Genomic DNA, 25,147 nt, shown 5'->3' on the forward strand with positions numbered 1-25,147 from the left:
GGGATGCCATTGCTAGATCAGTATCTGGATCAGTTGGGCTCTTCGTCAAGATGAACTCCAAATCTACAGAAAACTGCCGGCTTATTGGAGACCCTATCCTTACGGAGAGAGAGAGAGAAGATAGACTGTGACTCTCAGGAAGACAGCGACCTTAAAATCTCAAATCTTCAAATTTGGATTTCTGGACAGAGTTCGGGAGGCTGAACGCTGAGCAGAGAGAGCAGAACGTTAGAGATTGAACTAACAGATTCTGCAGAGTGGGAGAATAGAGATAGAATGAAGCAGAGTGATGAAAAAGGGGTCCCTATGTCTTCCAGCAGTCTAAGCCTATAGCAGCAGAACTATAGAGATAGCTGAGGATAACCTGAGCCACTCTAACTAGAAGCTTTATCTGATGTTCTTTAATGTTGGTGTTTAGGTGCATGTGATGCTAACCATCCTCCCCAGAGTAGCATCAGTGTGTTGGATGTCTCCTTGTTTCTGTGTGCTCAGGTCAGTGTTGGTGTGTGAATGAAGAAGGAGACTACATCCCAGGATCTCTGAGCAGGCGGTCCCTCCGCCTGCCGCAGTGTAAGAAAACACACACAGCCTGTTTCACCTTCAGTCTCACTCTGCCCTCTGCAGACCTCTGGATGTAAAATAATATTACTGCATTAATCCAGGAAGGTCTTTGTGATCATTTTGGCCTCAAACCCACCTGAAAGCACAGAGATGACCTGTCTGTGGCGTCGGAGCTGATCCACTAACGTTAAAGCTTGGATCTGTATGCTGGGGAATATTCTCAGTCATCCAGGTCATTCCACAAAAGTTAAAAATCAATCCTCTGGACTTTGTTTCCAAGTTTGAAGACGTTTCTCTTCCATCCAGGAAGCTTTTTCAATTCCAAATGTCAGAAATAGCGTTTAGTTCCAGGTTTTATCCAGCAGCCCAACAAAGCCTGGTTTTAGTTTAGAAAACATGCAAATAGAAACGGATGAACGGGTCCCCCCCTTTGGAATGGGGGTCGTTTGGCTTCTTTGTTAGCCTGCAATGCCCCATACCTGTCTATGTCTCTGAAAGGGGGTCGTTAGAGGGAATTGTTGGCCTGGATGAAAACACGTGGTCTTCTGTTCCCCATCACGACCCCGACCCCTTTACAGGGGACCAGAAGACCTCGTCTGTTCAGCCAGGCCAACAATTCCCTCTAACGACTGTGGTGCAAAAAAAGTTTCAACTCTACAGTCCAGTTAAATAAACGGAGATCGATGGATTTTACTCAGTTGGAACAAGACATTCACAGCCGGACGGTCTGCCCTGTTCTGACTTAGAGTCGTTCCCTTGCTTATAAGGCAGAGTCAAATTACAGACACCTTGGTTAAACAAGAACACATTATGAATAAACCTTGAGAAAGAATCTGGTTTGTTATGGGAAAAAGTATGTCTTGTCTATATCCACCCCTCACTCAGAAATTTTGTGGCTTTGCAGGTGAAACAAACTGAGTTAAAAAATATATAAATTTTAGACAGTAAATAGCATCCATCAACATATGAAAGAAGAAATGAATAGAAATCTAAATTGTCCGACCACAACGCCCCCCCTTTCAGAGACATAGACAGGTATGGGGCATTGCAGGCTAACAAAGAAGCCAAACGACCCCCATTCCAAAGGGGGGGACCCGTTCATCCGTTTCTATTTGCATGTTTTCTAAACTAAAACCAGGCTTTGTTGGGCTGCTGGATAAAACCTGGAACTAAACGCTATTTCTGACATTTTGAATTAAAAAAGCTTCCTGGATGGAAGAGAAATGTCTTCAAACTTGGAAACAAAGTCCAGAGGATTGATTTTTTTACTTTTTTGGAATAAAGCTTGGTGAGGTTTATTTTGTTATGACTTTTATTTGAACTAAACTCAGAGGTGGAAACACAGCAGCACAATAAGACACCAAGGTACCCAGATTTCCTCTTAATTCAACGTAATCCGTTCACCTTCAATTCAATTCTATTCAGTTTATTTCTATAGCTCCAATTCCCATCATGTCATCTCAGGTCACTTTCCAGTTCACCAGATCATCCAGTCAGATTGATTCAAAGTTTTCTATCTAAGGAAAACCAGCTGATTGCATCGACTCATTGACTCTTCAGCAATCCCTCACACTAAGCATGCTTGTAGCGACAGTGGAGAGGAAAAACTCCCTTTGAACAGGAAGAAACCTCCAGCAGAACCAGGCTCAGTGTGAGCGGCCATCTGCTGAGGCCCACTGGGGTTCAAGGAGACAGAAGCAGACATAGAAAAAGAAGCATAGATACAAAAAGCAGCTGTAAAAGGTGGCTTCCCTCCTAAAATCCCCCTATCAGATGAGAGAGCACTATTGCGATGTGTTTCATGGAGGAAAAAGGTCCTTTCCAGGAACTGGTTTAGCCAGAAGACTTGGCTAACTTCTAACTTCAGAGGATTGGCTCATAACTCATCACAAACAGACAGAAAGTCTTTGCTGAGGTGAATCATCCAGGTCTGTTTAATCCTGCAGTGAAAAGGCTGCAAAAAAGCTCCAAATGCGTCCCAGAGGAGATCTTTGTGTTGCAGGCTGTGCAAAGAGTCTATGATCCCTGATCCACATGTTTCAGGCCTGCAGAACTGAAACATGTGGTGTCCCCGGGGACGGTTTATTCCATAAGCAGGATGCCGTGCACATGTTGAGGATGAATAGGAAATTCATTTAACATGTTGCCAGTATTCATCTGCTAAACTGGTTCCCAGCTCCTGAACCCAGTTTGTCTTTCTTGCTTTATAAACTTTTACCTCCTTAAAAAGTTTATTTTATCCCCGCAGGTCCGACTCGCTGTCAGAGAGCAGAGGCTCTCTCTCTGCTTTCCGATTGGATGAAAGCCGCTGACATCACTTCCTCCCCATCTTACCGCCCACGGTGTAAGCAGGTGAAGCACATGGCCTCAGCGTTCGCTGGCAGAGATTCAGGGACGGTCAGACGCCAGAACTGCCACCTTTAGAGTCGCCTTTAGTCATTTCTACAGGTGCAGTTAATAAAAAAAGAGAAGTCCACCAGTAAACCATACGGCAATAAAATAATCCAATTCTTCTTTAAATCACCACCTGCAGCGTCTGACCGCCATTTTGAAAACACTTATTGAATGAACCATTTTTCTACAGACCAGTTATGTTAATGCAGTTTTCAGTTCAGTTTATTTCTATAGCTCCAATTCACAACATGTCATCTCAAGGCAGCAATCCCTCACACTAAGCATGCTTGTAGCGACAGTGGAGAGGAAAAACTCCCTTTGAACAGGAAGAAACCTCCAGCAGAACCAGGCTCAGTGTGAGCGGCCATCTGCTGAGGCCCACTGGGGTTCAAGGAGACAGAAGCAGACATAGAAAAAGAAGCATAGATACAAAAGGCAACTGTCAACCAGCTCCACAGGCGGCCCCGTCCAGGAAACACACAGCCAGGCAGACGAGCTCCGAGCCAGCTCCCATGTCAGAGGATGAAGAGAGCACATCCAGTTAGTCACAGTCAGAGAAACAGGACTACACTGGAAAACAGGCCAAGCTCCAACATCTAGAAACAAAGGTGTTGATGGCAGCAGCACAGCTGATATTTCTCTCCAGGATGGAGTCACAGCCAAACAGGAACAGACCAGATGAAGCTACTATGAGAAAAAGCAGAGAGAGCAGAACGTTAGAGATTGAACTAACAGATTCTGCAGAGCGGGAGAATAGAGATAGAATGAAGCAGAATGATGAAAAAGGGGTCCCTATGTCCTCCAGCAGTCTAAGCCTATAGCAGCAGAACTATAGAGATAGCTCAGGATAACCTGAGCCACTCTAACTAGAAGCTTTATCAAAAAGGAAAGTTTTAAGCCTAGCCTTAAAAGTAGACAGGGTGTCTGCCTCACGGACTAAAACTGGTAGTTGGTTCCACAGGAGAGGAGCCTGATAACTAAAAGATCTGCCTCCCATTCTACTTTTAGAAATTCTAGGAACCACTAGTAAGTGTAAAGGAAAGTATTAGTTACCTGTCAGAATATAATCTTCATTATAATCTGATGCTCACTGACTTGCTGCCATATTTTGTCTTTTGTTGTCTTTCATTTTCATATAAAGGTACATTTTACTTTAACACGGACGTTCTGTTTTTTAGGACGGACGCTTCTCCGTGCTGCAGACAGAAGGCGCTGTAGGCTGGTGTGTGAGCCCGCTGAAAGGAGAGACGTTAAAACCAGCAACGCGAGGTGGTGTGGGGGAGCTGACGTGTAAGCAAACACATGCAGAGTTCAAATTCAGCTGCTGCGTCCTACGACGGCCAGATTACGTCATAGCGTGGACTCCTCGTTATGCGGCCGACAAATGTGTCCCTCTTTTTGCCTGCTTGAAGGACAGGTCCGCTGTATCCTGCGTAGCCTTGTTTGTGAGTCCAAACGAGCCGGCTGCTCTGTGCTCAGAGGAAAAAAAGGAAAATGGCGCCAAACAGTGGAGAACATTGGAAGTGCAGTTTAAATAATCGCAGTATGTGATTAGTTCCGTCTGAAATGAATGAAAATAGTTTTTTTAATGGTTATTGAGTCAGATATAGGTTTGCCATTGACATTTCAGCTAAGCCAAAAAGGGTTGGCTGAGTGGGGGAATATGGGAGAATTATCCTGCCATAATGCAAGAGCACATCATTTCAATTTGAGAAAAGAATTTCATCTTCTTGCACTCAAAACTTATAATGCTCACACTCAAAACATGCGCTCTCTCTCAAATATTTTCTCTTCTCTCTCAAATCTTTGTTTCTTCTCTCAGATTTAATGCTTCTTGCACAGATATTTTCTCCTCTCGCTTGCCTCCTTATCTTCACGCTCGAGTCTCAGATACGCTCGCAAACCTGTAGGCTCTGCTTGCGGATTTTTTTTGCTCTCTCTCGGATTGCAGTCAGATCGTCGCCTAGCAACCTTTCAAGCCAATAGAATGACAGCCTCAGAAAGGGTGCGCTTGTTTAACCTTACTGAGTGTGCCTGTGATAAACCTTACCGACAATAAAATGGCTTTTTAATTTAAAAGCTATTAAAATAAGAAGCTGGAAAAACAACAATAATCAGGAAAATAAAAAAAGGAAATAATAAAGGGCGATTCAAGAATCACCAATGAAAAGTCACTTAACTTCTGCTGGAGGCAGAATTAGCATCTGCCCTGACTAGCAAACTTTTTTTTTTTCTTTTTTCTGCCTGTGAGCATTATAAGTTTTGAGTGCAAGAAGATTAAATTCTTTTCTCAAATTGAAATGATGTCCTCTCCCATAGGGGAAGGGCTTACTGAGGCCATGCGTGAACGCTGCCTTTGGCGCTTTCTCATGGCTGCCGAGGGCCCCAACCTGTAGGCGGTTCACTATAGCTCCGCCTTTATTCTGTGGAAAGATAGGAGCAACATTGTAAAGGAAGAGGAGAAAAAAAAAACATATTTCACACTTTATCCTTGACAGGATACAGTTTAAGATATAAAAAAATATATAAAAAAAAAATCTCAGCAGAAGAAAAGCACACGTAAACATTTCTGCAGAAGGAAAACATCAGACATTAACGTCACGGACCTGGAAGAACCCAGTCCAGAGAGACCGGGTCCTTGGAGGACGCAGCCGCTCAAATCAAACACCTGGCACTCTGCTGCGTTCACTGTCTCTCTGTGAAATCTCTGCTGCCTTCAGGTCCCAGCTGGTGTGAGCTGCAAGGTCTCCAGTGTCACCCTGATGGTTCCTTTGCCCCGCTGCAGTGTGATGTCACTTCCTGCTGGTGTGTTTCTGAGGGTGGACAGGAAGTGGCTGGGACTCGGATACTTCGACGGACGGGACGCACGCCATCATGTGACCGTGAGTTAGAGATGAGGGAGCCTCCTAGTGGACGGCAGCAGAACTGAGGTCTCTGATTGGTCCAAATACTTGTCCTTTTCTCTCAGGTCCTCTTTGTCCTGCCCCCAACATTACCCATGGTGCATTGCTGTGCCGTCCAGGAGCTGCTGGACAACAAAACTGTGACCTCATCTGTCACCATGGTTACCAGAACTCACTTCCTGTTAGCAGCTTTGTCTGCATTGCTGAGAGTCGTCAGTGGGGAGAAGACAGACCTTTGAGAGGAGCCTGTCAGAGTGAGAAGCTACTCAACTTTAATCTAGTCATAGATAATTAAATTTAATCTGGTTTAATATGAGATAATCTGGACAAATCTGGTTTAATCACAGTTGATCAGATCTAATCTGATTAGAGATTATCAAATCTAATTTTGCCAGAAATAATCAAGATCAATCTGGTCAGAGATGAAGAATTCTAATCTTGTTTAATCTGGCTCAACTAGAAATAATTAAGTCTAATCTGGTTTAATCTGAAATAATCGGTTCTAATCTGTTAATTAATAGAAATAGTAAAATCCATTCTGGGTTAATCTAGTTCAATCAGAGATAATTAAAGGTCTCATATTACAATATACTACGTTTGAAAAGGAAAAATATTCCCAAACCTCCAGAGCAGGAAAACTCCGCTCAGATTAGGCCGAAGGTGTGCATCAATAACCTCCTCATTCAGCCCTCTGCTCGATGAGCTGTTTTTCCAAACCCTCGCCCTCCCTAAGACCACACCCCCCCACACCCTGCAACCATGACAACCAGTCAGAGTTCGTAATGATGGTGGCACACAGAGCGGAAAAATACGGAAGAGAAAGGCCGACATTAAAGGGCTGCTACAGACGCCCTGAGCGGCTTACCAGCGTAACTCGAGCAGCTTAACCAGATAATCGCTCGTTGACAATAATTTTTTAGGTTAAAAACAATAATACACTTTTTTTTATCCCATCGGAAATATGGACGAATCTCACTCTAATCATCTCAGCACAGAAAATGAAACCTACGTTCAGAACGATCCCGATTTTCCATGGAAACTCTATACCGTAAACAACCTTTCAATAAATAAACAGGTACACCCAGTAGCCCGTTAGCCTGAGCTGCTACGCCCTCTATCTGCTGTAACGAGCTATTCAACCTGCAATTAACAAAAGTAATTTAACACAATTAGATTTACTGCAGATATCATGTCAGGAAAAGACTGTTTGTGAAGCATGTAGAAGATTATCCATCTTATAAAATCATCAAAACAGCCGAGGACCCAACGGTTAACATGTTTACAGGTCTAATTTAATCTAAGCAGTTTAATCTGACATTGTTTAATCCGAGTTCATTGAGTCTAATCTTGTTTAATCTGGTCAGAGACAAGCGAGTCAATCTTAGTTTAATATAGCTGAACAATAAATAAGTAATTTAATCTGTTTTATTCCAAGTGAATCAAGTTTAATCTGGTTTGGTCGGATCTTATTGGTATAATCTGCTTTAACCAAAGGTAATGAAATTTAATCTGGTTTATTCTGTGTAATTCAGAGGTACCCCGTTTGTGTCTTAGTCTCTCAGCCTCTGCAGACGGTGTCGTTCTCTCAGCAATGGGCGCTCCTGCTGTCCTGCTCTCAGACGGACGATTTAAAGTCATTGTTGTTCAACATGCTGACCAGCAGGGCGCTCTGCTCTGCTCAGGTGAACTCAGTTGTTTAAAATCGCAGCTGGTGGGTCGTCCAAACATTCCGTAGACTCTGTTGGGATCTTTGTGTTTGTTTTTCTTTTGCTGCAGACCGCATCCGGCCAAACGGTGGCACTATGTGACGAGTCGTCTGTGGGACTGAGATGTGATGATGCCGACTCTGTGACTTTAACGCTCAGGTGGACTGTGGCCCTCGCTGACCTCCAAACCTCTGACCTCCCTCACCTCCATGATATCAGTGAGTTTTGATAAATGTAGCTGCTTAACCTTTTAGGTTAGTTCTTTAGGGATTCCCTGCTGCTGCCAGCAGGTGGAGACAGATTTCTTTTAGTCTGGCAGTAAAATTCTTCATCTATGGTACCAACCAGTCTAGACCTGCTTATGCTTGTGAGGAGGGGCATCAGGGCCTGTCTCCGGAGGTCATGGTCAACGCCAGACAGGCTCCCGCTCACAGAGAAAACTAATCCTGCACAAATACACCAACGGTGAATTCACTCTAAATAACCCAAAACTCTCAAAATGCGGAAAGATCCCAGACAGAGATTTCTACTGAGGAGCTTCTGGCTGCAGCAGCTCCTGAGGAGTTGCAGGAAGCCGATCCAAGACAGGGACACAGGGCAGACAGGAACAGCCAGATCAGACGGGATCCAGATCAGGCAGGAACAGAACAGATGACAGGATCCAGACTTCCAGGCAATACCAAGCTCCCAGACAGGTTCAGAGTCTGACAGAGTTCAGAAGCGTGGCCAGACGGTCACGCACAGGAGCAGACAGGATCCAGTGCAGACAGGCAGGCTCAATGAAAGAGGGTAGCCGAGACAGGACGTGGAACCGGAACTTGATGCAGGAACTTTAAACTGGTCTTCTCCCTTTAGCCAGGCTTACTGGATAAAAACTGAACCGCCCCACATATAGAGCCAAAAACCCAGAGGACTCCGCGGGGGAGGAACAGTGGACGATCAGGAGACGAGACAAACACAAAAACCCTCTTTCCACTGGCTGCTAGGATCCAGGACATGAACCATGAAATAAACAGACTGAAAAGAATAACTAACTGAAAACAAATAATGATCTGGCCCTGAATGCTCAGGCTGTACAGAATATAACCCAGAAGAAAGAAACAGGTGAGAGGAATAAACTATAATTGAGGCAGGGAGGGAAAACGGCAGGTGAAAGAAATAACCAATTAAGGGAGAGAAAACAGGCCAAATCAGGACAGATGGAGCTGCTAATGAAGTCAAACTTTCATCTAAATCCATCACTGATCCGATCAGATTTTTGTTTCCTCAGTTCTTTTTCATTATTATATCATTTGATCATTTTGGTACAAACCATAGGCGGTTCTAGACAGGGGCCAGTGCCACTCTTCACTAGCGTTTTTGTGTTTGCATAATTTACGTTTGTTAGTCACATTTGCTGTCAAATCGTGTATTTGCATGGATGGATGATGGATGGATGGATGGATGGATGGATGGATGGATGGATGGATGGATGGATGGATGGATGGATGGATGGATGGATGGATGGATGGATGGATGGATGGATGGATGGATGATGGATGGATGGATGGATGGATGGATGGATGGATGGATGGATGGATGGATGGATGGATGGATGGATGATGGATGGATGGATGATGGATGATGGATGGATGGATCAATTTATCAACTGATGATGTTATTTTTTCTTCAGCGACCTTCTTAAATGAGTCCAGACTCTTGGATGGTGTTCAGGGAATTCTGGGTAACCTCCGCTCCTCCCTGACCTCTGATCCCAAACTGATTTCCGTGATGCCACCAAGCTTCGGCTGTTCCCATGGTTACCACCTGGACAGTGATGGAGAAGGCTGCTGTGAGTCTTTTTTTCTCTTCAGATCTTTCTTCCTTCTCAGACTCACAGCTTTGCTTTCTTTCTGCTTGCAGTGGTTTGTCCTGCTGGTACCTTCTTCCAGCAGGGGGCGTGTCTTCCATGTCCTCAAGGAACCTATCAGGAGGAACAGGGGCGGGGCTTCTGCAACAAGTGTTCAAGAGGCTCCTCCCCTGCAGGCGCTTCATCAGCCAATCAGTGTAAGTCTTTGTTCTGTTTCTTCTTGCTGACGATGTTTGACTGGTGAGCTCACCTGTTCTCAGGTGGATGTTAGAGAATCAAAACCATAAATAAATGATGTAATCACACAATCTATCATAAACTGAGCAGTAGTACGGTTAGACGCCGGCGTGTTCATAAGAACGTCTCACCTGTCCTCCTCACAGGTGAGACGGACTGTGAGAGGCGGGGTCTGCGGTGTTCAGAGCGAGGAGAGTTTCTGCCAGCTCAGCCAGACTTCCTGTCTGGCAGGTGGAAGTGTTTCAGCAGGGAGGGGGCGGAGCTTGACTGGACCACCAGTGAAAAGCCTCTGACAGATGAGGATTGCTCAGGTACAGCAGCAGCCAATCAGAGGACAGATGGTGATGTATTTTAAGCTGATGGTTGTGTTCTCCTCTCTCTGTCACTCAGTTCTCAGAAGGTTCCAGACTGTTCCTGGATCAGATGTAATGTTTGGAAGTGAAAACACTGACGTCCTCAAGACAATGACCTCTGACCTCACTACCTGTGTCCATGGTAACACCAACATCCTGTAGACTTAGAGTGAATGTTTTTGCCGTTGAACTCCTGTATGAGCTCATTTCTACATTTTCTCCATTTAGATCTTTGGTTTTATTTACTTTCTGTTGTAAATTTTATTTATATTATTTGAGCAACGAGTTTTTCTTTTTCACTCCCATCAAGGTCCTTCACAGATCAGCTCGCTGTAATTATTTACTAACCAGTTACTCTATCAGGTTAAGTCTGTTATTATCAGTTGACTGTCAGGATCCAGTTTATGCTGCAGTTTTTATTACCATAATTTCTGTCCAGCTTTGCAAAAATCATCTAGAAATAAGAAGAACATTTCTTAAATTGGTGTATTTACCCTTTATTTAAGTAGGTAGATAATATGATTTGCCAAAGTTTCTTTTTTCTGAAAATAAGATATTTGGATAATAAGCATTTGACAATTCAACATTTTTTTCTTATTTTAAATATAAACTGTATTCTTCCAATGGCAAAGTGTGTCACTTGCTTCCTCTATTGAAGAAGAAATGCAATTATAAGAAAAAAATACTTACTTAGATTTTAATTGTTTGCAGTGAAGCTTAAACATTTCCTCCCTTCCTGCTTCCATGTGTGACCGGTTTAAAGCCATTTACTTTCAATGTAGTTACAGAAGTAGTAATGAAATTATACAGATAAAGTGTTAAATCCCTGTTTTCATTTATATGATCTGTCCTCACCCCCACCATGGACTGTTCTCCCTGCTGCCCTCTGGGAAGAGGCTTCACAGCATTCAATGCAGATCCAGCTGGTTCTGCAGCAGCTTCTTCCCCACTAACATCACACTGATGACAAAACTCTAATGCTGTTTCTCAATCCACAATAATGAGGACGGACTCGTGTCCTCACCAAGTCTGTTCTTGACCAGAACACAGGAAAGTCTGGATTTGGGGAGAACGGGAGCACGCAGAATAAATCTGGGTCAATTGGAGCAGAAACGTACTGATGACATCATCACATTCAAAGCTAGTCTGACTTTAAATATCGCCATTAGAGCCAGTGGTCCTTCACACACGGCTATGCAGACGGTCTAACATTAGCCCTGGCTGCTGCAGACGGGCTAACATTAGCCCTGGCTGCTGCAGACGGGCTAACGTTAGCCCTGGCTGCTGCAGACGGGCTAACGTTAGCCCTGGCTGCTGCATACGGGCTAAAGTTAGCCCTGGCTGCTGCATACGGGCTAATGTTAGCCCTGGCTGCTGCAGACGGGCTAACGTTAGCCCTGGCTGCTGCATACGGGCTAACGTTAGCCCTGGCTGCTGCAGACGGTCTAACGTTAGCCCTGGCTGCTGCAGACAGTCTAACGTTAGCCCTGGCTGCTGCAGATGGGCTAATGTTAGCCCTGGCTGCAGACAGTCTAACGTTAGCCTTGGCTGCTGCATACGGGCTAACGTTGGCCCTGGCTGCTGCAGACAGTCTAACGTTAGCCCTGGCTGCTGCAGACGGGCTAACGTTAGCCCTGGCTGCTGCAGACGGGCTAAAGTTAGCCCTGGCTGCTGCAGACGGGCTAACGTTAGCCCTGGCTGCTGCAGAGGGTCTAACGTTAGCCCTGGCTGCTGCAGACGGGCTAACGTTAGCCCTGGCTGCAGCAGACGGGCTAACGTTAGCCCTGGCTGCTGTAGAGGGTCTAACGTTAGCCCTGGCTGCTGTAGAGGGTCTAACGTTAGCCCTGGCTGCTGCAGACGGGCTAACGTTAGCCCTGGCTGCAGCAGACGGGCTAAAGTTAGCCCTGGCTGCTGCAGACGGGCTAACGTTAGCCCTGGCTGCTGTAGAGGGTCTAACGTTAGCCCTGGCTGCTGTAGACGGTCTAACGTTAGCCCTGGCTGCTGTAGACGGTCTAATGTTAGCCCTGCCTGCTGCAGACGGTCTAACGTTAGCCCTGGCTGCTGCAGACGGTCTAACGTTAGCCCTGCCTGCTGCAGACGGTCTAACGTTAGCCCTGGCTGCTGCAGACGGTCTAACGTTAGCCCTGGCTGCTGCAGACGGTCTAACGTTAGCCCTGGCTGCTGCAGACGGTCTAACGTTAGCCCTGGCTGCTGCAGACGGTCTAACGTTAGCCCTGGCTGCTGCAGACGGTCTAACGTTAGCCCTGCCTGCTGCAGACGGTCTAACGTTAGCCCTGGCTGCTGCAGACGGTCTAACGTTAGCCCTGGCTGCTGCAGACGGTCTAACGTTAGCCCTGGCTGCTGCAGACGGAGTAACGTTACTCCGTCTGCAATCCATTTGAAAACAAACCATGCAAAGAGCAGTGTTGCCAACTTAGTGCTTTAGTCGCTATATTTAGCCACTTTTCAGACCCCTCTAGCACTTTGATTTCTAAAAAGCTCCTAGCGCCAAATCTAGAGACTTTTTTCTGCTACTGGAGACTTTGGAGACAACATCTAAAAGCAGCAAACTCTGCTCTCCAGAGCGAGTAGATTGGTAACCCCGCCTCCTGCTCTCCTCTATCTTCAATTCAATTCAGTTTATTTATATAGCGCCAAATTCACAACACATGTCATCTCAAGGCACTTTACAGTTCAACCAGATCATACAGTCAAATTGATACAAAGTTTTCTATCTAAGGAAAACCAGCTGATTGCATTGACTCATTGACTCTTCAGCAATCCCCCACACTAAGCATGCTTGTAGCGACAGTGGAGAGGAAAAACTCCCTTTTAACAGGAAGAAACCTCCAGCAGAACCAGGCTCAGTGTGAGCGGCCATCTGCCGAGGCCGACTGGGGTTCAAGGAGACAGAAGCAGAGATACAAAAAGCAGCTGTAAAAGGCGGCCCCGTCCAGGAAACACAGCCAGGCAGACGAGCTCCAAGGCAGCTCCCATGCCAGAGGACGAAGAGAGCACATCCACTCAGTCACGGTCAGAGAAACAGGACCACACTGGAAAACAGGCCGATCTCCAACATCTATAAACAAGGGTGTTGATAGAAGCAGCACAGCTGATGTTTTTTTCCAGGATGACGTCACAGCCAAACAGGAACAGACGAGGCAAAGCTACTCTGAGGAAAAGCAGAGAGAGCAGAAGGTTAGAGATTGAACTAACAGATTCTGCAGAATAGGAGAACAGAGAGAGAATGAAGCAGAATGATGAAATGGGGGTCCCTATGTCCTCCAAAAGTCTAAGCCTATAGCAGCATAACTATAGAGATAGCTCAGGATAACCTGAGCCACCCTAACTATAAGCTTTATCAAAAATGAAAGTTTTAAGCCTAGCCTTAAAAGTAGACAGGGTGTCTGCCTCACGGACTAAAACTGGTAGTTGGTTCCACAGGAGAGGAGCCTGAGAACTAAAAGATCTGCCTCCCATTCTACTTTTAGAAATTCTAGGAACCACTAGTAAACCTGCAGATTGAGAGCGAAGTGCTCTGTTAGGAACATAAGGAACAATCAGATCTCTGATATCAGATGGAGCTTGGCCATTTAAGGCTTTATATGTGAGAAGGAGGATTTTAAATTCTATTCTTGATTTAACAGGAAGCCAATGAAGAGAAGCCAGGATAGGAGAGATATGATCTCTCTTTTTTATTTTCATTAGAACTCTGGCTGCAGCATTTTGGATCAGCTGAAGGCTTTTAACTACAGTTTGTGGACTTCCTGATAGTAAAGAATTACAATAGTCCAGCCTTGAAGTAACAAATGCATGGACTAGTTTCTCAGCATCACCCCTGGACAGGATATTTCTAATTTTTGCAATGTTCCTCAGATGAAAGAAGGAAATTCTAGAAACCTCTTTGATATGGGATTTAAATGACAGGTCCTGATCAAAAATAACACCAAGATTTTTTACTTTATTATCTGAAATCAGTTTAATCCCATCCAAATGAAGTGACTGGCTAATCAGCTTCTTTTTCAGAGACTCTGGTCCAAAGACTATAACTTCTGTTTTGTCTGCATTCAGAAGCAGAAAGTTAAGAGTCATCCAGGTTTTTATGTCTTCAAGACATGCCTGTAATCTATGTAATGGGTTAGCTTCATCTGGATTTATAGACAGATATAGCTGGGTATCATCAGCATAACAGTGGAAATTAATCCCATGCTGTCTAATAACTCTACCAATTGGGAGCATGTATAAAGTAAAGAGAATTGGTCCTAGCACTGATCCCTGTGGTACTCCACAGGTAACCTTTGAGCGTGTTGAAGATCTGTCATTAACATGAACAAACTGAAATCGATCAGATAGATAAGATTTAAACCAGTCTAGTGCTGTTCCTTTAATTCCAACAAAATATTCAAGTCTTTCTAAAAGAATATTATGGTCAACTGTATCAAATGCAGCACTAAGATCCAACAGGAGGAGCACAGATACAAGTCCATTATCTGAGGCCATGAGAATATCATTAGTGACTTTCACCAGAGCTGTTTCAGTGCTATGATGAGCTCTAAAGCCAGACTGAAACTCTTCAAAAAGTTCATTATGGTGGAAGTGATCGCAAACTTGTTTGGCAACTACTTTCTCAAGAATTTTGGATAAGAAAGGAAGATTGGATATAGGTCTATAATTGACCAAGTCATCTGGGTCAAGAGACGGTTTCTTAAGCAGAGGTTTAATTACAGCAACCTTAAAAGCTTTAGGTACATATCCCTGTAACAGAGATAGATTAATCACATCTAAAATGGAGGAGGAGATCAAAGGGAATACCTCCTTAAATAACCTGGTTGGAACTGGATCTAACATACAAGTTGAAGGCTTAGATGAAGACAATAATTTTGCTAATTCAGAGAGTTCAACTGGATCAAAGCAGTCTAAACCCGGTTCAGATTCCATGACTACCTCAGGTACAATCGCGGATAGAGGAGTGCTTATGATCTTATTTTTAATAAGATCAATCTTATTTATAAAGAATCCCATAAAATCATTGCTGCTAAGAGCAGGTGGAATGGACGGTTCAACAGAGCTATGGCTCTGGGTGAGTTTGGCAACTGTATTAAAAAGAAATCTAGGATTATTCTTATTCTCCTCTATTAATGAGGAGAAGTATGCTGCTCTTGCTTTACAAAGGGTCCTCTTATACAGCAGTAAACCATTTTTCCAGACTAGGAAGGACTCTCGCAGGCCTGTGGAGCGATATTTTCTCTCCAGTTTCCTAGCATTTTGCTTCAAAGTACGCAGCTCTGCATTAAACCAAGGAGCAAGCTTTCTATTTTTAACGGTTTTCATTTTCAAAGGAGCTGCGTTGTCTAAGGCAATAAGCAGAGAACTAGCAACCCCATCAACAAAATCATCAACCTGTGAAGGGGAATAAGCTAAGCTTTTGCACTCTGCAGCACTGCTCAGTGACACAGAGCAGAGAGAAAGTGAAGCAGATTCTTTAAAATTTATAACTGCACTATCTGATAAAGATCTACTAAAATTGAACCTTCTTTTGGGGGAGGAGAACTCTGTTAAAGTAATCCTGAAGGTTATTAGAAAGTGGTCAGAGAGGACAGGGTTGTGAGGAAATACTGTTATTTCTTCACATTCTATGCCGTATGTCAGCACAAGATCCAAAGTATGAAGATGAGAATATCTTGTCTGCTGTCATGATTCATGCAGCTATTATTTCATCCAAATGAAAAATGGAGAACAGATAAGCAGATCATGGCTTGTCTACAGTGAAAAGAAGGACTGGGTTATTTACTTTGGCCTTTTTGGAAACACAGGAAGGAGCAATCAGCTAAGTGAGCTTAGTGCTTGGAAAAAATCTTTCATTCCTTTAGAGACAGCATGAAAAGTCAGCTGAGTACAAAACATAGAGAGGAAAACAAGAAGAAAAGGGACAAGAAGAGAGGGACACAACCTAGAACAGATAATGGATGTCTATTCTATTAACATTTCTATATCTGGAGAATGGGGCTGTTCTATGTCTTCTCTATTTATGGGCCCCCCTGCCTGTCTTTGCCTAGGGCCCCACATTTCCTAAATCCGTCCCTGAATAGTACATGTATTCCAGAGTTTTCATCCAGGCCTATATGTGTTCCTTTTCTCCTGAAGTGTTGTCTGTGTTCCAGCCTGTGCTGCAGAGCCGTCCTGCCACCATGTGGTTCTGTTCGACAGCCAGAGGCAGTGTGAGCTGTACAGCACACACACAATGAACACCGTCTGCAATGCCTCCCGGCAGGTACGCTCACACTCACAGCTCTCTGGTGTTTCTGCTGACACCTTTAGTCCTTCTCTCCCTGATGGGAACGTGGTGTCTCTCTGTCTATGCAGGGCAGCGGGTTTCTGGGTAACCCTGAAGCAGAGCGGTTCCATCAGCTGAGTTGTTCTCTGAAAGTGAGGGGCGGAGCTTCAGGACGGCTCGTCCTCAGGAAAGACGGTAAAGTTCTGCTTAAGCATCACACCAATGAGAGAAGCTGATCTGGGAGCTGGCAGGGAGTCAGACGCAGCACTGCTGATGCAGAGCGCTATGATCACTCCTCTGAAACAGTTTATTAACGCCTAAATTAACTTCAAATGGAGAAACCTGCCGGCAGAATATGTTGGCTTTTATTATCCTGCTGCCTGCAGTTTGTAGCACAGACCTTCCTGCTGAAGAGTAAAGACAAAAACAAGATTAGACTCAGAGAAACAAAGCTTCAGTTAGACTCAGCCTGGATAGAGCAGGCATCCCGAACCTCGGTCCTCGAGGTTTTAGAGGTTTCCCTGCTTTAGCGCAGCTGATTCTGATGATTGCAGTAGACCACAAGCCTGTTAATCAGCTTTCTATTAAAATCAGCTGCTGGAGCAGAGAAACCTCTAAACCCTGCAGGATGGCGGCCCTCCAGGACCCACTTTGGGGATGCCTGCTCCAGAGAATCCAATAAACTTCTCCTGAATACTGTCTTACATTTTTAGACACCTAGGGTTTTTTCTCCATTTTAAATTAATCATTTATTACCTTTTTATTTGGCTATTTTTTTTTAAAAAGTTAGTAAGTAGCTTAAGGATGTACTGGAACCATATTTACGTAATAAAACAGCTTTCTGATTGGTGTAAAAGGAGACATTTTTTGTGCTGCAGCTTTGACCTTGTTACCATGGTAACCCGATGCTGACAGATGTGGTCCAGAGCTCCAGTGTCAGGATCAGATTTAGCGTACCTGTTTGTGATCCTGTGGGCGTGCCTTCTTATGCAGGGGCGGGGCTTCCCTTGATGAAGACGAGGATGAGGAAGGTGGTCTCAGGTGTATTCAGGACTCAGGTGTTCTCCTCCAGAACCACGTCTCTGTCCGACGCTCATCGCTTCTGTCAGGACGGCTGCAGCCGGGACGCCTGCTGCGACGGATTCATCCTGAACCAGAACGTCCTGGATGGAGGTGTGTTACCATGGAGACGGGCTGCGGGGAGGAGTTGACCCTGATCCTCACTGCTCATTTCATCCCATTAAGGTTCCCTCCTCTGTGGTTGGCTGAGAGCTCCGTCGGTTCTGATGTGTGAGGATCAGGACTGGGACGTGATTGGACAGGGACCAGCCAATAGAACCTGTGGGGCGGGGCTTACCTACAACGAACTGCAGCGAAGCTTCTTGTTCGACTTCGGAGGAGAAAAGTTCACTATCAGTAAGAAAAAGGTCCAGTTCATTTCTGAGCAGCTTGTTTCAAACAGAACCCAAACATTCTGGTGCCTTTCAGCTGATGACGCTCTGCCCGCCGACAGCAAGAATAAAAAGGACTATCAGGCCTCCATCATCAGCTTCCAGGCCATCTACCTGCACACAGGTACGCTTCTGTCCTGAAGCAGCAGGTAAGACCCACTCGGGTCAAGGTTCAGCTCGGCTCACAGTTTTTTGTTGTCATTTGCAGAGTCAGAGGCCGCTGGTTCCGGATCTACTTCCTGCCCTGCAGCAGAGCTTCCTGCTCCTCTGAATGGTTTGGATCTTCTCCGATCAGGTGACTTGCCGTCCATCGCTTCACATCTATAGGTGATCTTCTTTGTGTTTCCAGCGTCCGTGCTGCTGAGGTTCCAGCCGCTGTCCAATGATGACATCATCGTGGATCCTCAGAGGAAACTCCCCGTTCTCTCCTTCTGGCTCAGTAAAAACCACTACAGTTCCCAGCAGGCGCAGCTCTGGTGTCTCACACGTACGTAGCTGCAGATTTCTGCCTTTGACAGACAGAGAAGGAGAAGATTTCATTTATGACCCTTTAGAAAGCAGTGCCCCCCCCCCCACCTGTAGGTGTCAGCACTCTGTAGTTTGACGGCTGTGTGTTTCAGGTTGTGATGAAGAGCAGCAGTGCGCTGTCGCCGACCTCAGAGATGCAGAATCAGATGTTTTCTTCCGCTGCTCTTTGCACCCTGACACCAGAGTCTGTGGAGCCTACGACCAGCCAAGAAAACAATCCTGCCGCCCCCTGCTGGCCGTGTTACCAAACAACACCTACAGCAAGCTGGGTGAGGATGAGACCCTAAGATCAGATTCTGCAGAGTTCAGCTCTGGTTCTGTTAGAAATGTTCTTCTGTTATCTATTTTTCTTCTCTTTAGTGGATCTGAGCGGTCCAGTTCAGAGTTTCTATGAACGGGTTCCCTTCCAGAAGATGGTCTCCTACTCTGTGAGGAACCGGGTCACCCTGAGAGACACCCGGCAACTGTCAGAGAGGTAACTTCAGCAACAGCCGGTCCTAACATCAGAACCTCTGATCTGAGAGGGCTTCAGGAAACAATGTGATGAACCTGGGACACTAAGGGACACAAAGCGACACTAAGGGACACAAAGTGACACTAAGGGACACAATTAGGCACTACAGTAAGGAACACAATGAGGCACAGTAATACAATAAGGGGCACAAAGCGAAACAATAAGACACCAGGAGATACTTGGGGACATTATTAGACACTAAGGGACACAATAAGACACTATGGGACACAATAAGACACTATGAGACACAATAAGACACTATGGGACACAATTAGGCACTAAGGAACACAATGAGGCACAGTTATACAATAAGGGGCACAAAGTGAAACAATAAGACACCAGGAGACACTTGGGGACATTATTACACACTAAGGGACACAATAAGACACCATGGGATACAATAAGACACTATGAGACACAATAAGACACTATGGGACACAATTAGGCACTAAGGAACACAATGAGGCACAGCTATACAATAAGGGACACAAAGCGAAACAATAAGACACTAAGAGACACTTGGGGACATAATTAGACACTAAGGGACACAAAGCGACACTAAGGGACACAATAAGACACTATGGGACACAATTAGGCACTAAGGAACACAATGAGGCACAGCCATACAATAACGGACACAAAGCGAAACAATAAGACACCAAAAGACACTTGGGGACATAATTAGACAGTAAGGGACAAAATGGGACACAATTAGACACAAAGAGACACAGTGGGACACAAGTCACTAAGGGAGACCATTTGACACAAAGACACAACCTGAGAGACAAAAAGACACAATAAGACCTTGAAAGGTGCACTGAGCTAAGGAGACAGAATGTCAAGATAAATGCCATTATAGATCAAATAGATATTTTTCCTCAGAGTTTCAGCTTCTATTTATCTCCAAATTTCACTCTGAGTCCATCGGTTCAGTGATGGAGCGCTCTGTGTCTCCAGGTTCATGGACTGTGAGCGCCGCTGTGACCAGGACCCCTGCTGCCGTGGTTTTGGGTTCGTCCGTGAAACCCAATCAGGAGGTAAATCCCTTTCACTGCAGAACCAGAACCAAACCTTTCCACCCTGTTTGGTTCAGGTAACCTGGGTTTGTAGGAGACATGATGGGATTATAAGATTAAACACTTCAGATATTTCTGTAAAAAACTGCTATGTGCCATAAGGACGTCATCATCAGCAGGACATGAACAAGTCAGATGTAGAGCTGACCTGTCGATGTCAGACTCGGCTGGGCTCAGACATTTTAGCTTGTTGCTGCAGAGGCTAATCTGCCTGTTTAAGCTAAATAGCAAGCTAAGCTATAAGAGGAAGCTAGACTTAGCTTGACTGGAGTCCAACACGTTCAAATAGAGGCCCAGAATTTGGTCTAAACTTGGTCTAAATTTATGGTCTAAACATTGATAATGACATAAAAGGGAAGTTATATTTGTTCACTATCACCACTGGGTGGCGCTCAGGAGGAGGAGCTAAGGGAATGCGAGGGACTTCATTCCTTCTTTCCTTTGATAGAAAAAGTTTTACCGAACTGCTGGGGGTGCTTTGGTAGCGCAGTGCTTAGCACGCAAGACCGTACAGATGCTGTAGTGCTCAACATGGCCGACACGAGTTAGTATCCGGCCTGTGGTCCTTTCCCTACGATGGCCCTGAAGTGCAAAACTGCAACTACAAATCTAAAAGCACAACTACATTAAGAAAAACAAAACTACATAAAGTAAAGCGCAACTACATTAAGGAAAACACAATTACATTAACCTACCGGAAAAGGTAGGTACCAGTGGGAAACATGAGACATCGCTGATTGGACGACGGCGCCGTTTGACCCTTGAACCGGAAGTCCTTCTGCCTGCTGCGGCTTTTGAAAACATGGATATTGTCGGCGCCCCAAACATAGCTGCCGTTATCCAGGAATATTTTGAATCAGGACATACGTACGAGGTGATACTGGATATGCTCAAGACTAATCACCAAATTTCAGTTAGTTTGCGTACACTGAAGACACACTTAAAAGAAGCTGGACTGTTCAGACGACGCAACTTCCGGTTCAAGGGTCAAACGGCGCCGTCGTCCAATCAGCGATGTCTCATGTTTCCCACTGTTACCTACCTTTTCCGGTAGATTAATGTAATCGTGTTTTTCTTAATGTAGTTGCACTTTTAGATTTGTAGTTGCAGTTTGCACTTCAGGGCCACTATATTTGCCGTATGTCTAGTGCCGTAAAAACCTAAAAAAATACACACAAAAAAACCACCTCCTGCAGAGTCTGAAACTTATGATGGAGTATTAGATCCACGCTAGAGATTGTTTACATTTTTTTATTTTTAGAATAAAGTTTTAATATAACAAGAATAAAGTCATCATACCACAACCTGTTTCAGAAAGAAAGCTTGGAGCTCCGCCCAGCAGATGACGGCCGACCAGCTCCACCAATCAGCAGCCAGAGTCCACTTTGACATCCTGCCCAGTTTGATGCTGCTGCTAAAAGATTTCCTGATTTGTCAAACCGATGCTAAAGTATAACTTCACATGATGCTCCACATTCCTCATTTTAGGGAAGAAAGGGCTTCTTGGAAGAGTTGTCATAAAATAAAACTTTATTCTCGTAATTTAGTTACTTTATTCTTGTAATTCTATGACTTTATTCTCAAAATAGAAAAAAGACCCACTAACCTGGTCCTAATACTCAGTTGTAGAAATAAGGATTGATTAAAAGTAAGCAACTTTAAATCTGTTAGTGTGATGAAACCAGCCAGAAAGGATATTTCTGAATGTGAAAAGTGTTTCTTGTAAAGATCCTCAAATCTCCTGCCATCTAGTGGTGAGCTAAGTGAATTACAAAGGACATAGGAGCCTTTTAGAGATTAATGATTTCAGCGGGAGCCACGAAGTGTCATAAATGTGTTAATGTCACCGTCCTGCATGATTTAAACTTTATTCATCAGGGGATGGGAACATTATAGGACTTTTTGTTTATTATAAAAAACTTATGACCCTAGTTATTAGTTATTATCCGGGGTCGAGTCGCGGGGGCAATGTCCGAAGGCGGAACCAGTGTTGCTTCGCAGCGATTCGTCACTGTGATGCTTTTCATGAAGCCAAAACAGTAAAACTGTTGAGAAGGAGAGAGAATCATTCAGAATTAGATTAAAAGAGACGCTAAACGGAATCAATTTACCCCAAACCATGAACTCTATAAAACCCAAAGTGAGCAGAACCTCTTGAAAAGTCCAAATTGAACTGTAGGTGTAGCAGAATAAAGCTCCTGGTTTCAGAGGAAGTCTGATGGATCCAGATTATCGTCACTGCCATGATGATGATGATGATGATGATGTGTGTGTTTCAGATCTGGTGTGTCTACCTCTGATCAGTCTGGGAGTTCAAACTTGCAGCGAAAACGACGCCACGACCTGGAGGATACAGGACTGCACACAGTCCGATGCAGAGACCACGCCGGAACCGTTCGGCTGGTACCAGAAACCAGGTACCCATTCCTCACATAAAAACATGTTCTTACAGGACCAGCGGGAACAACACAGCCATGATGTGACGTTTGTTTTTTCAGTCAATCAGTGGACGTCTTCTCCAGCTCTGTGTCCCACGTTCAGCCTCAGGAACCCCAGGAACAACGGTGAGACCCAAAGTCTGTTCTGGTTCTGCAGTAACATTCACAGAAGTTTCCTAACGTTTCCATCCAGCCCTCTTCTCTCCAGTATTGATGCCAGAGAACCACATCGCCCCCTGGTGGAGGTTCTTTAGATAAAAGCGGTGAAAGTAAAGATCTTCAAAAATCCCTAAGAACATTTTAAAATTTGACCAGAACATCAGAACCACAGGAGGGAAAATGGAGGGAATGGAGGGTTGGATCAGGGCCGGCGTGGAGGAAAGTTCTCCATCATTGCTGGGTTCTGTTGGACCCAGGAAGTAGTAACACCTGAACTTTCTGTTTTAGTCTCGATGGATGATTGGCGGCTCCTCTCCGACTCTTCGCTTCTGGTTGATTCGTCTCTCTCTACCTATAACGTCATCCACGTGAGCCGTGACATTGCCACCGACCAGGAAAAGACCAGAAACTGGTGTCTCCATGGTAACCACAGACAACATCAGTAATTAAGGTGCTGAGGTCATAGTTGAGTTTAAAGAACCTTGTTGCTGCTTCCTGTCAGCCTGCCAGGAGGCGGAGTCTTGTGTCACCGTGTCAATCAGCGACGCCGAGTCCGCTGTACGCTGCATCCTGTACCCCGATACCACAACCTGCGGATTAGGCTCCGCCCCTGGCTCCTCTGGCTCAGCCGCCTCATGCAGATTAGTGATCAGAGAGCCCGCCCCTCAGGTCTACCTGATGACAGGTGAGCTCATCAGTCAGTCACAGTGGAGAACAGGGTGTGGCAGCTTTCTCACTGACCCCAGTGTTTCCTCAGAGCGATCAGCACAGGCTACATCCATCTTTGTTCCCGGTCATGGGATGCTGCAGGGCGTCACCATGGAAACAACAGTTGGTTCAGACATGAGGAAAGTGATTCAGTTCCTAGGAGTCCCATATGCCCGGCCACCAATAGGACCACTTCGCTTTGAGGCGGCGCAACCAGCTGATTGGACAGGAACATGGGACGCCACCAAACCCAGGTAGCTGCCCATCACGATCTGTTCTAAGGAGACTCGTTGCAAAAACATGGATGGACCTGTTGTCCGCTTCCTCTTGCAGGGCCAGCTGCGTCCAGCCTGGCGATGAAGAGTCCAGAGCTTCCAGTGAGGATTGTCTCTACCTGAACATCTTCACACCTGCTGCTCTGGTGAGAAAGGAAGGTCCCTCTGGTCCGACTAAAATCTCTACAATCAGTTTTTATATTTGCAGCAACAATAAAGAAACATGCAGAAAGCTTAGGTTTTGATGACTTAAAAGCCTAAATATTTAGATCCTGACAGGAGTAGAGAAACTTGAGGTTCTGGAGTCTCATGTTGGACCCATTCAATTCTATTCAGTTTATTTCTATAGCGCCATTTCACATCATGTCATCTCAGGTCACTTTCCAGTTCACCAGATCATCCAGTCAGATTGATTCAAAGTTTTCCATCTAAGGAAAACCAGCTGATTGCATCGACTCATTGACTCTTCAGCAATCCCTCACCCTAAGCATGCTTGTAGCGACAGTGGAGAGGAAAAACTCCCTTTGAACAGGAAGAAACCTCCAGCAGAACCAGGCTCAGTGTGAGCGGCCATCTGCTGAGGCCGACTGGGGTTCAAGGAGACAGAAGCAGACATAGAAAAAGAAGCATAGATACAAAAGGCGACTGTCAACCAGCTCCACAGGCGGCCCCGTCCAGGAAACACACAGCCAGGCAGACGAGCTCCGAGCCAGCTCCCATGTCAGAGGATGAAGAGAGCACATCCAGTTAGTCACAGTCAGAGAAACAGGACTACACTGGAAAACAGGCCAAGCTCCAACATCTAGAAACAAAGGTGTTGATGGCAGCAGCACAGCTGATATTTCTCTCCAGGATGGAGTCACAGCCAAACAGGAACAGACCAGATGAAGCTACTATGAGAAAAAGCAGAGAGAGCAGAACGTTAGAGATTGAACTAACAGATTCTGCAGAGTGGGAGAATAGAGATAGAATGAAGCAGAATGATGAAAAAGGGGTCCCTATGTCCTCCAGCAGTCTAAGCCTATAGCAGCAGAACTATAGAGATAGCTCAGGATAACCTGAGCCACTCTAACTAGAAGCTTTATCAAAAAGGAAAGTTTTAAGCCTAGCCTTAAAAGTAGACAGGGTGTCTGCCTCACGGACTAAAACTGGTAGTTGGTTCCAGAGGACCACGGCCCGTCCGACTCATTTATTAACAGAGCTGAATCCTTCAGGAAGACTTGATTTAGTTCTGGGAATTTTCTATCTGCTTGTCCTTTAGAGGGGACGTGTCCCGGTTCTTGTTTACTTCTTCAACCCTCCAAGCAACCAGAACCTGCTGGATGGCTCCGCCCTCGCCGCTCTGGGTAACATCGTCGTGGTTACAGCCAGCTATCGGACCGCAGCGCTGGGTTTCCTGACTGCAGGTTAGTACGACTCATATCGAATCAGATCAACGGCATGAAACACGCTTGATCTCATCGTCTCTGTCATGCAGGTGATCTCCATGGTAACTACGGCCTGTCGGACCAGCAGGCGGCACTTCGTTGGGTCAATGCCCACATTTCCCTGGTTGGCGGAGACAACAGGAGTGTGACAGTGGGGGCAGAGCGTTGCGGTGCTGACATCAGCAGCCTTCATCTTCTTTCCTCTGCTCCTTTGTTCCAGCGAATGATCCTGATGGTTAGATGATCAAACTTTCCCCTCATCTTCAGGAGTTCCGCTTCCTCCATTATCATCCA

General features: G+C 45.2%; 1 protein-coding gene across 1 annotated transcript in view; it reads left to right on the forward strand.

Annotated features, from left to right (window-relative positions):
- The window catches only part of tg (thyroglobulin), a 49,083-nt gene that overhangs the window by 19,138 nt on the left and 4,798 nt on the right, over positions 1–25,147 (forward strand). Inside the window, exons 14-42 of the mRNA XM_038276281.1 lie at positions 493–570; positions 2,810–2,913; positions 4,134–4,245; positions 5,676–5,837; positions 5,924–6,112; positions 7,413–7,540; positions 7,635–7,782; positions 9,237–9,395; positions 9,467–9,610; positions 9,797–9,961; positions 10,041–10,145; positions 16,165–16,274; positions 16,367–16,472; positions 17,271–17,450; positions 17,523–17,693; positions 17,766–17,852; positions 17,937–18,002; positions 18,078–18,215; positions 18,349–18,525; positions 18,617–18,731; positions 19,728–19,807; positions 22,126–22,263; positions 22,345–22,410; positions 22,732–22,866; positions 22,946–23,128; positions 23,201–23,405; positions 23,485–23,572; positions 24,688–24,832; positions 24,904–25,088. Coding sequence (XP_038132209.1) covers positions 493–570; positions 2,810–2,913; positions 4,134–4,245; positions 5,676–5,837; positions 5,924–6,112; positions 7,413–7,540; positions 7,635–7,782; positions 9,237–9,395; positions 9,467–9,610; positions 9,797–9,961; positions 10,041–10,145; positions 16,165–16,274; positions 16,367–16,472; positions 17,271–17,450; positions 17,523–17,693; positions 17,766–17,852; positions 17,937–18,002; positions 18,078–18,215; positions 18,349–18,525; positions 18,617–18,731; positions 19,728–19,807; positions 22,126–22,263; positions 22,345–22,410; positions 22,732–22,866; positions 22,946–23,128; positions 23,201–23,405; positions 23,485–23,572; positions 24,688–24,832; positions 24,904–25,088 — 3,869 coding nt within the window. The remainder of the gene's footprint in view (positions 1–492; positions 571–2,809; positions 2,914–4,133; positions 4,246–5,675; positions 5,838–5,923; positions 6,113–7,412; positions 7,541–7,634; positions 7,783–9,236; positions 9,396–9,466; positions 9,611–9,796; positions 9,962–10,040; positions 10,146–16,164; positions 16,275–16,366; positions 16,473–17,270; positions 17,451–17,522; positions 17,694–17,765; positions 17,853–17,936; positions 18,003–18,077; positions 18,216–18,348; positions 18,526–18,616; positions 18,732–19,727; positions 19,808–22,125; positions 22,264–22,344; positions 22,411–22,731; positions 22,867–22,945; positions 23,129–23,200; positions 23,406–23,484; positions 23,573–24,687; positions 24,833–24,903; positions 25,089–25,147) is intronic.

Source organism: Cyprinodon tularosa, unplaced genomic scaffold (assembly GCF_016077235.1).
Source record: "Cyprinodon tularosa strain WSP-4 unplaced genomic scaffold, ASM1607723v1 ctg1238, whole genome shotgun sequence".
Taxonomy (NCBI): Eukaryota; Metazoa; Chordata; class Actinopteri; order Cyprinodontiformes; family Cyprinodontidae; genus Cyprinodon; species Cyprinodon tularosa.